The sequence below is a fragment of the Taudactylus pleione genome, unplaced genomic scaffold (assembly GCF_031769625.1).
Source record: "Taudactylus pleione unplaced genomic scaffold, aTauple2 ptg000244l, whole genome shotgun sequence".
NCBI lineage: Eukaryota > Metazoa > Chordata > Amphibia > Anura > Myobatrachidae > Taudactylus > Taudactylus pleione.
The window spans coordinates 7,224,735-7,238,875 of record NW_028284646.1 but is presented as its reverse complement, the minus strand read 5'-3'; the positions used below and the strand labels follow the sequence as shown (position 1 = coordinate 7,238,875).

Sequence of the window (14,141 nt, the reverse complement as noted above, 5' to 3'; positions counted from 1 at the left end):
AAGATCCTATTTCATGATACAGTAGAAATGAGAATATCTCAGATTCATCATTGGCAAGGGAGAAAAAGAATCAAGTACTTATGTAAGAGACATTACCAAGTCCTACTGAATTGAAAACAAAAATTTGAAAGACAGTTATTACCATTTAATAATTTATTTGACATATCCAAAACATCTATGCTCCCAGTAAACATATGTCTCTTTTTGTAGATATATTCCTTACCTGAAAAAGTTATGTTAAATCCTTCATATGAAATAGAAAAATCTGATATAAAACGGAGATGAGCTGTAAAATTTCCAAAAAGTCCAGCTTTTATAGTGGGTGGTAGAACTGAACCTGTCAGTCTGGCTACAGGGTGAGTAAAACTGCCATCCTCTGTTATTAAAAGATAGTCATGGGAGCTTTCAAGGTGAAAGGTGTGAAATACCAGCTGTACACCTGCAAAATAAGTCAAATAACAAAAGATAAATATATAACATAGGCTATTTTAAAGGCATCAGACAGAGTAAAAACATTCCCCTCTTTATTACCCTTATTAGTAAACTATGTTTTATGCCTGTTTGTGTGACATGGAAACATGAAGTAACAATTTTCATAAAAGCACAAAGAAACATATTTACATATTCAAAATGTAGAAAGTTTAGTAAAGGCTTCCTTTTACAGTCAAGTGAGTAGTGCTATCTTTGCTCTGTTATACAAAACAAACACACACAAACACACACTGTACACACACTACTAAGTGGCAATGTCACTGGATTAACCAGTTTACAACATACTTGCAGACATTAGACTTCTCCTTCTCTGGAGCAGCCTGGGGAGGAGAAGCAGGTGGGAGGTGTTGGGGGCATGGCCAGATGGACAGCATCACTAAGCCCTGCCCCCTCATGGCAATTTACAGCAATCGGCACATGCATATTTGAGGGGGTGGGGCCAATTATGTGATTCTCGTCATCAGGTAATGCCCCCTACTCGCAGACCCACCGGTCCACAAGAAAATTCTCCTTATTCTGCCCACTTCACTAGGAAGTGAGCAGAATGCGGGAGAAGTGCTCACCTTTCCTGGGGTGCGGGGGGGTACCTGAAAAATCGGGAGCCTCCCGCGACTTCCGGGAAGGTAGGCATGTATGGTTTACAAGACCAGGCATTTTAGAAAGAGAGCCTGATTCAGATTTGGGAATAGAGTAAGATAGAGCAAGCAACTGTGTACCTGGACAAACTATGCTGCAATACAAGGGGAGTAAATACATACATTATTTCTGCATGTGGGGTAAATACTGGCTGCTTTTGCATGTAGCACACAAATGCTGGACAGCTTTATTTTTACACTGGAATTTAGATTCCAGTTTGGAAACACTCCTCCCACATCTAAATCTCTCTGCATATTTTACATCTGCCCCACCAGCAGTGCAGCAAGGTTTTAACAAGATACTGAGTCACTTGCTCTTTTTTACTCTATTCTAAACTCTGAATCAGGCCCAGAGTTTAAAAAAATTTAACATTAAAACATTGATCAATAAGCTACGCTTCTAATGTACAAGGAAATGTATTGTAGAGTGGTAGTCAACTATTTCTACATTAATTTAAAACATTGGGGGGATAGGGGTTGAGGGATTGTGATGTTTACAAGAGTTCAACTTTACTTTTTAATTTTGCCATTAGCAACACCTTATAACTTGTATAATTCCTTCCACCAAGCCATGGCACAGTCCGACCAGCAATAAAAGTCTACACTTGCATATACTGTACGATATGATTTCAAAAACATTCATATTGTAATACAAGAACGTCTATATCTTATTAAGATATATTGGTGAATGAAAGACATGCATTCTGGTCAAAAAGTGTTATTAAGTGGCTGACATTTTATCTATAGCATAATTAGCAAATTATGCTATCTATAGCATAATAGAAATACAAAGGGCAGTATATTTCCATGAGTAGAGATAGTAGTGGTGCACTTTGGGGCAATCTTAGTGTGTGCTGACTAAGGGATGTGACCATATAATTATGAAAAAACCTATATGTTCCTAATGTTCCAAATGGGTAAAAAACGTCCCGACTTTGAATCTGTAGGTTGGGTGTTCTTAAATGTCCAATGTCCACAAACGCATAGGTTTCTTGTATGTAAAGTTTGTGGACATTGGATATTTAAGAACACCCAACCTACAGATTCAAAGTCGGGATGTTTTTACCCATTTGGAACATTAGGAACATATAGGTTTTTTTATAATTATATGGTCACATCCCTTACTCAGCACACACTGAGATTGCCCCAAAGTGCACCACTACTATCTCTACTCATTGTATTCATTAGAGGTTGGGATACCTCTACAAGTGGAGCAGCTAGGGACGACCTTGAGATAAGACCAAGAGCGCTGGATACCCATACCCTTATAATACAGTATATTTCCATGAAAAGGTGGCAACCCTTACCACTAGTGGCAGAAATAAAACTGAGGTGAGAAAGAAATTCATAATAATTGTCAATATTAGCAAAATTATGATACAAATAAAATGAGGTGTTAGGAAATACATTCTCTCCACACATGTGCACATTTAAGAATGAGGGGTCTATGTACTAAGCTTTGTTAGGAGATAAAGTGAACGGTGGTAAGGTACCAGCCAATCAGCTCCTAACTGCCATGTCACAGGCTGTGTTTGAAAAATAGCAGTTAGGAGCTGATTGACTGGTACATTGTCACCGTTCACTTTATCTCCTAACAAAGCTTAGTGAATAGACCCGATTGAGTTGTATTACATAATGATTAAAATTACTTAATGATGTTGATTGTGATGTCACTGATTATCTGAGCTTTATTCAAGAAAAGCAAATGAGTAAATTTACCAAACTGCAGTTTGAGCTTACAAATTACTTTTTACATTTGATTACTTCATTTACTTCATTCCTTTCCAGGGACGGACTGGGGTTGTAGATAAGCCCTGACAGCCCGCCCTGTGCGCTCGCTCCTGAAGGTGTGGTTGTGGCAAGGGGGTGTGCCACAAGTCATGGGGGCCTGGCCTCACGGCAATCCCCTGTCTCTTCCCGGCCGAGCAATGCGCACTGGCCCATCACTGCCTCCACCCCTTCCGCTTCCTAAGCTCATAGTGAATCCAGAGCCATCGGTGGAGGGCAAGGGACACTTCCACCCTCCTCAAGCCAGCCCTGAAGTCATCAGCCATTTTGCCAGAAGTGCCTGATGGCCAGTCCGGCCCTGTCTCTTTCTAACAAGCAAAATAGATAAAATGAACAGCATGTGACATGAGCTATCTTGCCTGTCACCACTGTTGTTGGTCTTTTTTTTTTTTTTTCTAATAAATGGAAGCTTGCTATGTGGTTTGGTATACCAACAATTAACCCCATAGCTGCTGAGACTTTTCTCACTACAGTGCAGATTCAATTTTGGCACCTCTTGGACTGGTCACGTTTCATTATCAACAGCAGTAATTTGTTTATGCAATACCCACACAAATTAAACCTTTAAACTTTCTGGAAAAACAAAACAAAACATGAATTTGCTTATATCTCCTTAAAAGACAATCTGCTCAAAATGGCCATAAAAGCCTTTTGTGTTTTATTGTAATACTGTAGCAAGAATATAAACAAAAAGTTTTTTTTCTAACCACCACCAAGAAAGGCTTCAGTGTTCAGTTCTATACATTATAAACATTACTATTAAAAATAGTGTTTGAAGTGGGGCTTGGCCTTTAGTAAATTGCATGGTTTCAAAACTGCATCAAAAAGTATGTAGGCCTGCAGTTTAAACCACAGATTAGTAAATTACCATCCTCATCTTAAGTTAAGAAGCTTTATAACTACCAACTCAGCAAAGAAAAAGTCACAAATATAATGTAATATATGGTATCACATACCTTTTCCATGGGATACTTCAATGGTCCAGGTACAATTTAAAGAGTTTGGGTAAAAATCAGGAAAACCTGGGGAAAGAATTGTCCCAGATCTTCCATGAATATATCCACCACATAAAGCTGAAAAAGAAAATGTGGATAGAAAATAACATTATTTATTGTCTGTTACTTAATACAATGTGGATAAAAGTTTACACAACCGCATATCACTGTCTTAGTTTTTATAAAACTCTTAAATATACTATTGTAAATTATAACTAAAAGCAAAGTAAAGCATTTTTGCTTAAAATCCAGTTAATTATAATGGAATGAATGATCATCGGACAGAACAGCAAGAATGTCCCAATTAACACATTTCTAACATTGTATTCAACTATAGTTAACTTAGATCATTCAAATGTAATAAACAGTACAGTGTTTGATCACAATTATACACAATACAAATGTATTTTTAAATTGACACCTGTGTGATTTAATATGCTAAAATAATCCAATTTTCCCAGTAGAGGTACACGGTTGATACAAAGGCTAAACTACCGTACTGAATTATTCATTTAAAGCAGTTATTTTTTATTTATGAAGGATGCTCATAAACATTCAGAACGTAAGAGAGATCACCAAGTGGTCCCTTGGACAAACAGATTTTCATTCATATAGAGACATTTCCAAATCCTAACTAATATATTCAGTAAAGTGATTCAATTGCACACAACTGGGAGTTATTTCTTTTATATTTTACAGATAAAAGGGGAATGTAGACAGAAAATACTTTGATATAAAATTCAAAATATTATTTTAAGATGAGCAAATTCTATGACAGTGATGATGGTGCAGATAATATAATTTGTTATAGGATGTAAATGCAGTACCAAGCTCTTGTCTAATATATAGTATACAATGACATATGATAGAATTTAAAATTTTAGAACAAAATCTATAGCTTTAATAAAGTAGATGTTTTTGCCATAATGCACTTTTCCTGTTAAAGAATGTTATGCACAACTATGTAAGTTTTAACGATGGTCTGCAGTAGTTAGTATTGAAGGTGTGGAAATGTCCTTGGTAATCGCCTGTAGCTGCCAGTAATGAAAGCGTGCAATTGTAAGTGTTAGAGGCCTGCAAGTGACTGTAATATGCCACTCTCAGCAACATTATCTGATTCAGCATCATTGCTCCCAAGGCTGTTAAATATCCAATTTATTATGTTATGTATAAGAAAAGTGCAGCCACATGTTGGATGTAAAATTATGCTCAGCGCACATTACTGTAACTGAGCATCTAGTATCTTTTGCTATTTATAACGCTAAACTGAATACCTGTTACTAAGCATCTTGTTCTTGACCTTCTCTGTGCTTGTTACAGGCTTATGTTTATAGAATTACCATCTGATGCCTGACTATACCATTCAGCTCAATGTAGTCCGTCTCCTAATTTATGATTGGCCTGTCCCCGATGTTATCTGATTCTTCGCTTCTGGTCTGGCACTGTCATCTGCAGTCTTATTGGATTAGCCAAGTGGCTCCAACCTGTCGGTGTCCTACTACAATGAAACTCATTACTTCCATGCTGGCGTCACTGGTGAACACAGGGCACTTTCTAGACTCCAGGTAAGACATCGCCTGCTACTTGCTTCAAAGTTGGTCTATTAATTGTGACTATGACAGCGTTTTCAACTTGCAAATGTTAGTATTAGAGATGTGCACAGACCCCAGTATTTTGATTTTGGTTCTAATAATCATCATGCATTGTTTTTGGCAAACTACCCCCAAGTGTTTTGGTTCAGTTTATGTTTTGGATTTCTTTAAAATTGAACAGCTAAAATCATGTAATTTGGACCTGTTTTTGTTCATACAGTATTATTAACATCAAGATAATTCATTTCCAGTCATTATCAGTAAATTTTGACTAACTCACAGCTCACAATATTGTTTTCACAAATATTGTCCAAAGGCTGCATTGAGCTGGCTGGCTAAGCTAAGAATCAGAGCAGCAGCACAAACCCATAACAATTTAAAAGAATATAGCACATCTATGAAAAACAATTGTAAGTACTGTAAATACAGTTCACTTCTAGTTCCCTTTTAAAAAACATACACAAACGCCTGCTTGCACTAGATTGCAAGTGACAGCTAGGGGTAAATTTACTAAGATTGCATTTTCGGGTGATAATATCACTTTTTTGCAAATCAGGAATTTACTATCATTAAAGTCGGGTGATTTGTGTTAGTTTTGGTGTTGAAATCAGGTGGTTTAATGCTGCAAATTCTGCCATTTTGACCAATACAAATTATATCACCATTGGCTCAATTCGGAATTACTTTTCACTTATTTCTGACTAAATTGGAAATTTATCATTATTAATTTTGCAAAAGTCAGGTGTTTTACACTCAAATCAAGGACTCAGTAGAAGTTTTAAATGCACCACCTCCTGAACTGCGAGTTGTCATTCAACATACACAAATCCAAGAGATTTGTGTATGTAAATTAATGGAAAGTATTTTGTAAGTGTTAATTTATTTTTAAAAATTATGTAGGGTCCCCCCCAAAAGCATACCAGCCCCAGACTTGTCAGCCTGTCCTGGTACCTAAAATTATGGGGAACAAAATAAGTAGGGTTTCAATGTAATTTAGGTACCAGCACCAGGCTGATTTAATGTTTTCCTATAGATGATGTTGATATCTGAACTATTATATTTCTGGGTATCATTAATATTTATATTATAAATTGATATGTTATATTATAATTGTGATGATGCTTTAGAAAACTATATCATGAAATAATCTGAGAGATCATTAGATAAGATATACTACATCAGACTACTTACCATCACAACTGGGCAATGCATGGTTCCACTGATGGCTCCTTTCACAAATTAATGGTTCATCATCACTTAAAATATAACCAGAATCACAGGTGAAAGTCACAGAGGACCCAATTCCAAAGTATTTTCCATGTCGATGACCATTTACTGGAATGCCCGGGTCAAGGCAAGAATCAGACTCCAGAGTAACACCTGAAGTACACAAATTACAAAAGATTAATTTTACGTAATATGGTGATGAAAATTGAACATATATTTTGTCAGAAACAGGATAAGATTTATTAATTCTGCATGTTTCATCTAGCGCATGTGTCTAGCACAAGTCAAATAGAGAGCTGGAGGGAAGCCCTGTCCTCCCCTAACAGCTCTCACTGGCTTGCTTAGGTGCAATAGTTTATTTTATCCCCCAATGAATGAGACCACATTGCGTCACTCCACTGGCCAAAGATGGTCCAAGACTTCTGCACCACTGAATATGGTCTCAAAATGCCCCACCCCCCAATAACTCACTTTTGCAATGTACAGTGCATGGACCATTATGGAGGTTTTAGTATCTAGTTGAATGGAAGCAGGGGCAGTAAGTTTATATTACCCCAGCTGCAGGAGAACTATAATACAAATTCCAGCCAGAGCCCTGCAGCAGTAGATCTAGCTGGGAAGAGTAGTAAAACCCAAAGCAGCAGTGAGAGTGTGTGGTACCAGGCTGTGGCAGCCACCAGTGGTAATATCAGTCCAGCCCCAGCATACCTCTCAACCATGGTGAGCAAACCAGTAAGTGACCAGAAAATAGGGGAGAGGTGGAGATGGGAGGAATAATAGGGGAGCGACAATACAGGGAGAGAGCGAGATAATAAGGGGAAATGGAAGGAATAGGAGGAAAAGGGAGAGAATACAGTAGATATAAATGGGAGAAATAAGGAAGAGAGACAATAGGGAGAGATGGGCAGCATAGGGGGAGAGGAAAAATAGGGGGAGATAAGGGGAGTAATAAGGGGAGTGAGACTGAGAGACAATAGGATGAGACAGGAGGAATAGGGTGAGAGAAAGAGTAGGGGGAGATGGGTGACATAGGGGGAGATAATAGGGGGAGATGGGAGGAATAAGGGTAAGGAGAGAATATGGGGAGAGTGACAGAGAGAAATGTGGGGAGGAAGGAATAGGGGAGAGAGAGAGAAAAAAAGAGGGAGTGAGACAGAGAAAGAATAGGGATATATAGATAGAGGGAAAATACTAGTTGACAGGAAAAATGTGAGGAATGTGGAGAGAGAAAACAAAAAAAGCCCTGCAACAGCACACACAATAGCTAGATACCCAGTGATTAATTAATATAAAATACTAGTTTCAAATTATTATTTTTTCAATGATTGAGTTGAGATATAGTACCTACTCACGAGTCTACAACAATTTTTAGTATTTAGCAAACTGGAACTTCTTTCCAGTGCATTGATAGAGCTTTAATGCGCCCTGTGCGATCCCCATCTCCTTTGTGCATAATGACATGATGCAACGCATAGGGGGTGGGGCCAGCCAACACCCTGAAATACAGCAGTGCATGGAGTATCTAGAAGAAGATCCGTGCAACTGTTTACATGGCAGAGTACCTGCATTTAGCATCCACAGGATGCTACAGGTGGCACTGCAGCAGCTTTGCTGGCTGCAAGGTGCCATTCCAGCCATCCTGCTAACCAGTATCTAGGCCCATGGGGCAGCAACAGTGCCAACTACAGACCCCTGTGCTCTTTGTTGTGGCACCGGTCACACGCCCCTAGTTATGGCCATGGTTCCCCCAATGGCACTGGACAGAGCAACCCCGTAAAGATCACCATTTGTGCTCAAGGTGCATCACAGCCTGTGTGTAAGTTGGGGTTGTCCCAATTTAATTACACTGTTAATCATTGAATATAATTAGCACTGCAGTCATGTAAAATGTATACTTATAGCTCCCTGGAATGCGGAGCGATGCAGACATTAATTTTAAGTCTATAGCAGTGAGATGAATAAAGGTAATAACACCAAGAAGACCCACTGAGGTATTCAGTAGTTTTGAAATTTCAGCAGTTTGTACAATTGTTGGACACATTGGTGCATCCAGTGAATAAACTGATTGCAATGGATGAATTAAACTGTAATTGATATATTAAAATACCATTTAGAAATCACAATGCAATTTATACCATGATGAGTTTTAACAGCATCCGTCTGGTTTTTCTTTTCCACAAAAGAAACCAAAATAGTAAATGAGCAGGAACACTATTTCGACCTTCAGGAATGTGGAAGGAAAGCAGGTTGGTCCTGTGTGAGAGGTGTTTAATACTTTATAGTGCACTATGGTGTGAGAATGAATATTTGCATTGCAAATTTTTTTTTGCAAGTTATATAACATTTGAATACAGGCAAATACAAATTAGTGTATAATTGAATTATGAATGTGTACCCACAAGCTTTTTTTAGAATAATAAGATTTGTCAGGCAGATCTTATTAAATATTGTTTGACAGTCTATGAGTCGTAGGAACAAGTAATGTGTACTAAAATCAAACACACATATATACTAGGTTGACAAGACCTGTATTCCTCATTCATATAAACACAAGCTTTTGTCCTTCTGCTCCACGGGAGGTTTCTGTCCTCCCTTAGCTCGCCTTAGGACACCTGCGTTACGGTTTGACAGGTGTACCATCCCAGTCAAAAACCCCACCTGTTATAGTTTCATATATGCTACTAATAAAAGTATGTGATGTATGAAGGATGCACTTGAATCTTGTTTGACATGTTTTTACTGGAAGGCCTGCAATATACAGTTGGCAACATATATTCTAGCTGGACAAAATCAATAATTAGATTAATCTAGTACAATTATTCCTAAGACTCAAACTCTGCATGTTTCCATAACTAGAATTGTACCACACATATAATGTAAGATCTCTACATGACAGTGGAACCTCACTTTGGAAATGTACAGTAAGTACTGTAATTTATTACACTTAGACTCAGAAAGTAGAATAATAAAAGTATACATATCTAATCCAAAAAGGAAACAGGAAAGCATTATCTATTGTTTATTTTATACCTGTACAAGGGTTAATTAAAATAAAAAGCTTAATTTGATTCAGGTTTATTCTGCTTATATATTTAGAAACTTACTAACCTTATCTCTGAGACTTATTACTGCATGTTCACACACACATACAAAGCCCTCACCCAATCCTCACCTGTATACATCTTTGACCTCATCTCCTTTCACACTCCTGTCTGCTAAATAAATGATTGCTGCGTCTTCTCCCAACTGATTATTTCCTTCCACTCTTGCCTCCAAGAGTTTTATGTTCCCTACCACTGGAACTCTCTCTCTGTTCCTATCAGACTCTCCACCTCTCAAAAAAGCTTCAACTTGCTCTCAAGAACCACTTCTTTATCAATGCCTTCCAGCTCTCACCCTAACCAGCAGCTCCTTGATCCACACTCTCTATCTCTCCCCTCTGTGTCACTCTTCTCTGTCTACCACTACCCTTTAGATTGTAAGCTCTCATGAGCAGGGCCCACTTCCCTCATGTTCTTTTCCTTCCCTCAAATTTACCATAATCTCTTCCCCACTGCCAGCAATGGCACCAACCCTTTAGTTTCAGCCAGCGCTGCTCCTTGAGTGCAAAACTGGATACACACTATGCAATAATCTGACAGTTCAGCCCAAGAATTGTTTTATGTATAGACAACACCCTGGGCCAGCAATTGTTTGGATTACCTCATTTGATCTGAACTGCATGTATGTAATTTATCAAAACTATGAACTGATTTCAATAGCAGTAAATCAAGTGTTATCTAATCAGAACAATCATTGACTTGTGTGTACACTAATTTTTACCCTGAAAGATAATTGAGCAGTCATATTTATTATTTGTGTGTATCTAGCTTAACAGTTGCTCCTGGCATTAGTTATCCCATGCCACAGTAATTTGTTGAAAAAGAGTTCTATGTAATACGATGTAGTGTTTACTCAATAAAAATAATTTACCACACAACAGCATAGATTACTTACTTTCATATCGAATTAGAAATCCAACATTGGAACGGCTATTATCAGTTACAAATAGAAGATACATATAATTTCCTGTACTAATAAGAAATTGAGGTGCTTGCGTTCCATGATACTCTCCGATCAATGGCGAAGAGTTGGCTGGGCCATCCCGTACCTCAAGAATGTCGTAGTTTACTTCAGTCTGAAATCTGGGGTAAGAATATACATGAATAAAATTCAAGCATTTAAAAAAATATATATATAATTACAGTACACTGCTTTACCTTGACTATGATTCAAAACACATAGTAATTCCCACTGGACACAATAGCTATAAATTATGTGAAAACAAACACAAACAAAATATTGAATTAAAAAGATATGAAAGAAAATAAGTTGCAAATGAAACAGAACTGTAAAATTATTGAATATAAACCAACTAATTACAACTTGTCCAATCCGAAATGCATCTGTTTATATAAAAAAAAAACATATTACAGTATGCAACATATAGAAAGTTGTTTATGTTCCTGTAAAGTTGCCCTTAGGAATGCATTTGTTGATGGACGGCAATGTCAATGAAAGCTATAGTGTAAGATGAAAGCTGATTTTTTTTTTACTACAGTATAAATAAAGGTATAATTAACATACATAACTGTAAAATATGAATGATTGTGTTTGAATACAAAATTATTTGTATGATATATATATATATATATATATATATATATATATATATATATATATATATATAATGTTATGTTATTCTATATACAGTATATGATTTAAGTAAACTAAAATCTGATTTATTTTATTTAGTTATATTACAATAAAGATGAACCCCATCAATAAGTATATGTAATTGAATATTAAACAACAAATTCTAATAACAATGAACCATACTTTACAAGGTAATTATACATGTTATTTAGTTATAGAGCTATTTTTATTGAGTGTATTTTTAACTTATTACTCATTACTTTCTCTGCAAATGTATACTATCTAAGCTTTTTGTTAGTATAAGAAAACTCCTATGGTAACTATCCCATAAAACAGTGTTACATAACTTTGTATACCATATTTCACAGATCACAAAATTATCCTGGTGCCTGGAATAAAGCTGTAGTAAATAAGGTGCCTTTTTCAAGGTCAATGGGTGCTGAAACTTAGATATAAGCATGTTTTTCAGCAAGACACCCTGCATCATAATGGTATTACTATTAATCACTGAGCAAACAATTAATATAATCATACCAAGGCATATACCCCACTGTTTAAACTTCACTAGGTAACCTAATTGAGAGGGAATAATTGCTTTGGTTCCACTGCGCACTTACACCTGATAATTAAGTGTTGATTACAGTAACTCACTTAAAGATTCACTTTAATGTGTATCACTTGTAGACTGATCAATATATACTGTGGTGATTGAGTTAACCACAGTAGCGCCCAGCATGTCTGTTTACATGTTTTTGTGGAACCTTGCGTTAACAATTTTCTGCTCCTTGAATTTTTAGGCCTTAGATTTATGACAGATGATGAAGCATGAAATCATTCTTTACTGGCTATCTTTATCTTAGCAGTGAATTGACACCCTCTCTTGATACAATATAACACTGTTCAATGAATACTATTCAGATTTGTCTGTAGAGATGTTAACCTCTTGAACAATAAAACGAGAACCTTGTACAATATTCTACTTGTCAGCAGAGATTAATGCAAAGATGTGGATTTAAAAAAGATAAGACATGTAATCAAAATCTTGATTAATCTATTTAGAAATTACATTTGTCATATAAACTAATTTTGAAAGCTTTAACAAAATTATTTGTTATAGATCTAAATGACAACCTATTTCTTCGTTACAATTATTTAATTTGGCTAAGACAAAATTCTACAGGTATGTATTAGATATTATATTTAAGTAAAGTCTCTTTAACAAATAAGGAAATACAGTTTCTCTCCCTTATGTGTTGTTAAAATAAAGCTCCCAAAATAAATGTTTCAGCCAACGGTGGCTTATTAAAGTAAAAGAGGTTGCTCATTTTATGCCATCACCTCTATTTTTGAACTCTTCCTGCAACAATAACAGAATATGATTGGACATATAAAATCAATTCTGGCAATTCACATACTAGTGTGAACCTATATGTGCCACTACAAGATATAACTAGTTGAGAGGGTCTGCACCAAAACAATTTAGTACATTATTTTACTAATGTATACAAGGTTCTTGAATACACAAAATGTATTTATTTTGTTATTTATATATAATCTTTGCATATAATACATCAGGAGCCACTGGAAAGTTCCTGCTGGAGGAGGTTCCACAGTCCTCCCTTCCTGTCAGAGGCGCTGATGCTGCAAAGTGTTCCACAGAGAATGCTGCTTCTGTAACAGAGCCATACAGCTGCCAGGCACTAGGACCCAGCAGCTTTGACCTGTGCCTAATGAAAACTCCCGGTGACAAGGTTGCACATTGATGACATACTTAGTATGAGTGGTAACCCAATCCCATCAGTGGCGTCTCCTATCAACTGGCACAAGCCTTGAACAAGCACAGGCATGTGAGGCATGGGACCAGGTCCTCTTCCACCTATAGATCTGATAAACTCTCCATAGTGACCCCCCTTACCTATTATTGTAACACCCTGAACCAATCAACTCCTCCCTCTCCCACAGTAATCATTAACTTGACCCTATATAGCAAAGCCCATCACTAATATCACATCACTCCTATCCCTTATACCAATCCCACAACTAATATCACCCCAACCCTATATACTACCCCCACAAATAATATTACCCTGACCCCATATGCCACCCATCCACCAATAATTATATCACCGCAACCTTATCTAGTCCCCTTCCCCCACAGTAATCATTACCCAGATCCAATATACCACACCCCCAACTCTATCACCCCACCTATATACTTCCCCCACATATTATATCACCAAGCCCTAAGATACCACTGCACCAATAATATCACCCCAACCCCATAAACTACCCCTTAGTAATATCCCCATGTTTTATATAATACCTCCCCACCAATAATATCACCCCCAACCTGTAGAATAACTTAACTAAATAAACACCCTAATAATAATAATAATAGCACCCAGATGTCTTATAGCCCGACCACCGGCAAAAATATCACCCCAACCTCTTATATAGTATAACAAATATGTATTTGTTATAGCACCTCTGCCCCAATAATACCACTCCAATTGCTTAACCCTCCCCAGCAATAATATCACCAACCCTTTATACAACTTGCCACCATTAATATAACCTCAACCTCATATACACTCTACCACTAATATCACCCCAATTGTATACCCTCCACCAATCTTTTATATCACTCCAACCCCTTTTACCCACACCCATTAAAAACAACATCTTGACTTTTATACCCCCTGATATCATCACCCCAA

At 37.0% G+C, this 14,141-nt stretch overlaps 1 protein-coding gene across 1 annotated transcript in view; it reads right to left on the bottom strand.

Moving 5' to 3' along the window:
- CSMD1 (CUB and Sushi multiple domains 1) overlaps nucleotides 1-14,141 on the bottom strand; it is a 1,974,400-nt gene that overhangs the window by 484,913 nt on the left and 1,475,346 nt on the right. Inside the window, exons 17-20 of the mRNA XM_088479751.1 lie at nucleotides 10,726-10,913; nucleotides 6,694-6,882; nucleotides 3,872-3,988; nucleotides 224-439 (exon numbers count right to left, since the gene is read on the bottom strand). Of these exons, the coding sequence (XP_088335877.1) occupies nucleotides 224-439; nucleotides 3,872-3,988; nucleotides 6,694-6,882; nucleotides 10,726-10,913 (710 nt within the window). The remainder of the gene's footprint in view (nucleotides 1-223; nucleotides 440-3,871; nucleotides 3,989-6,693; nucleotides 6,883-10,725; nucleotides 10,914-14,141) is intronic.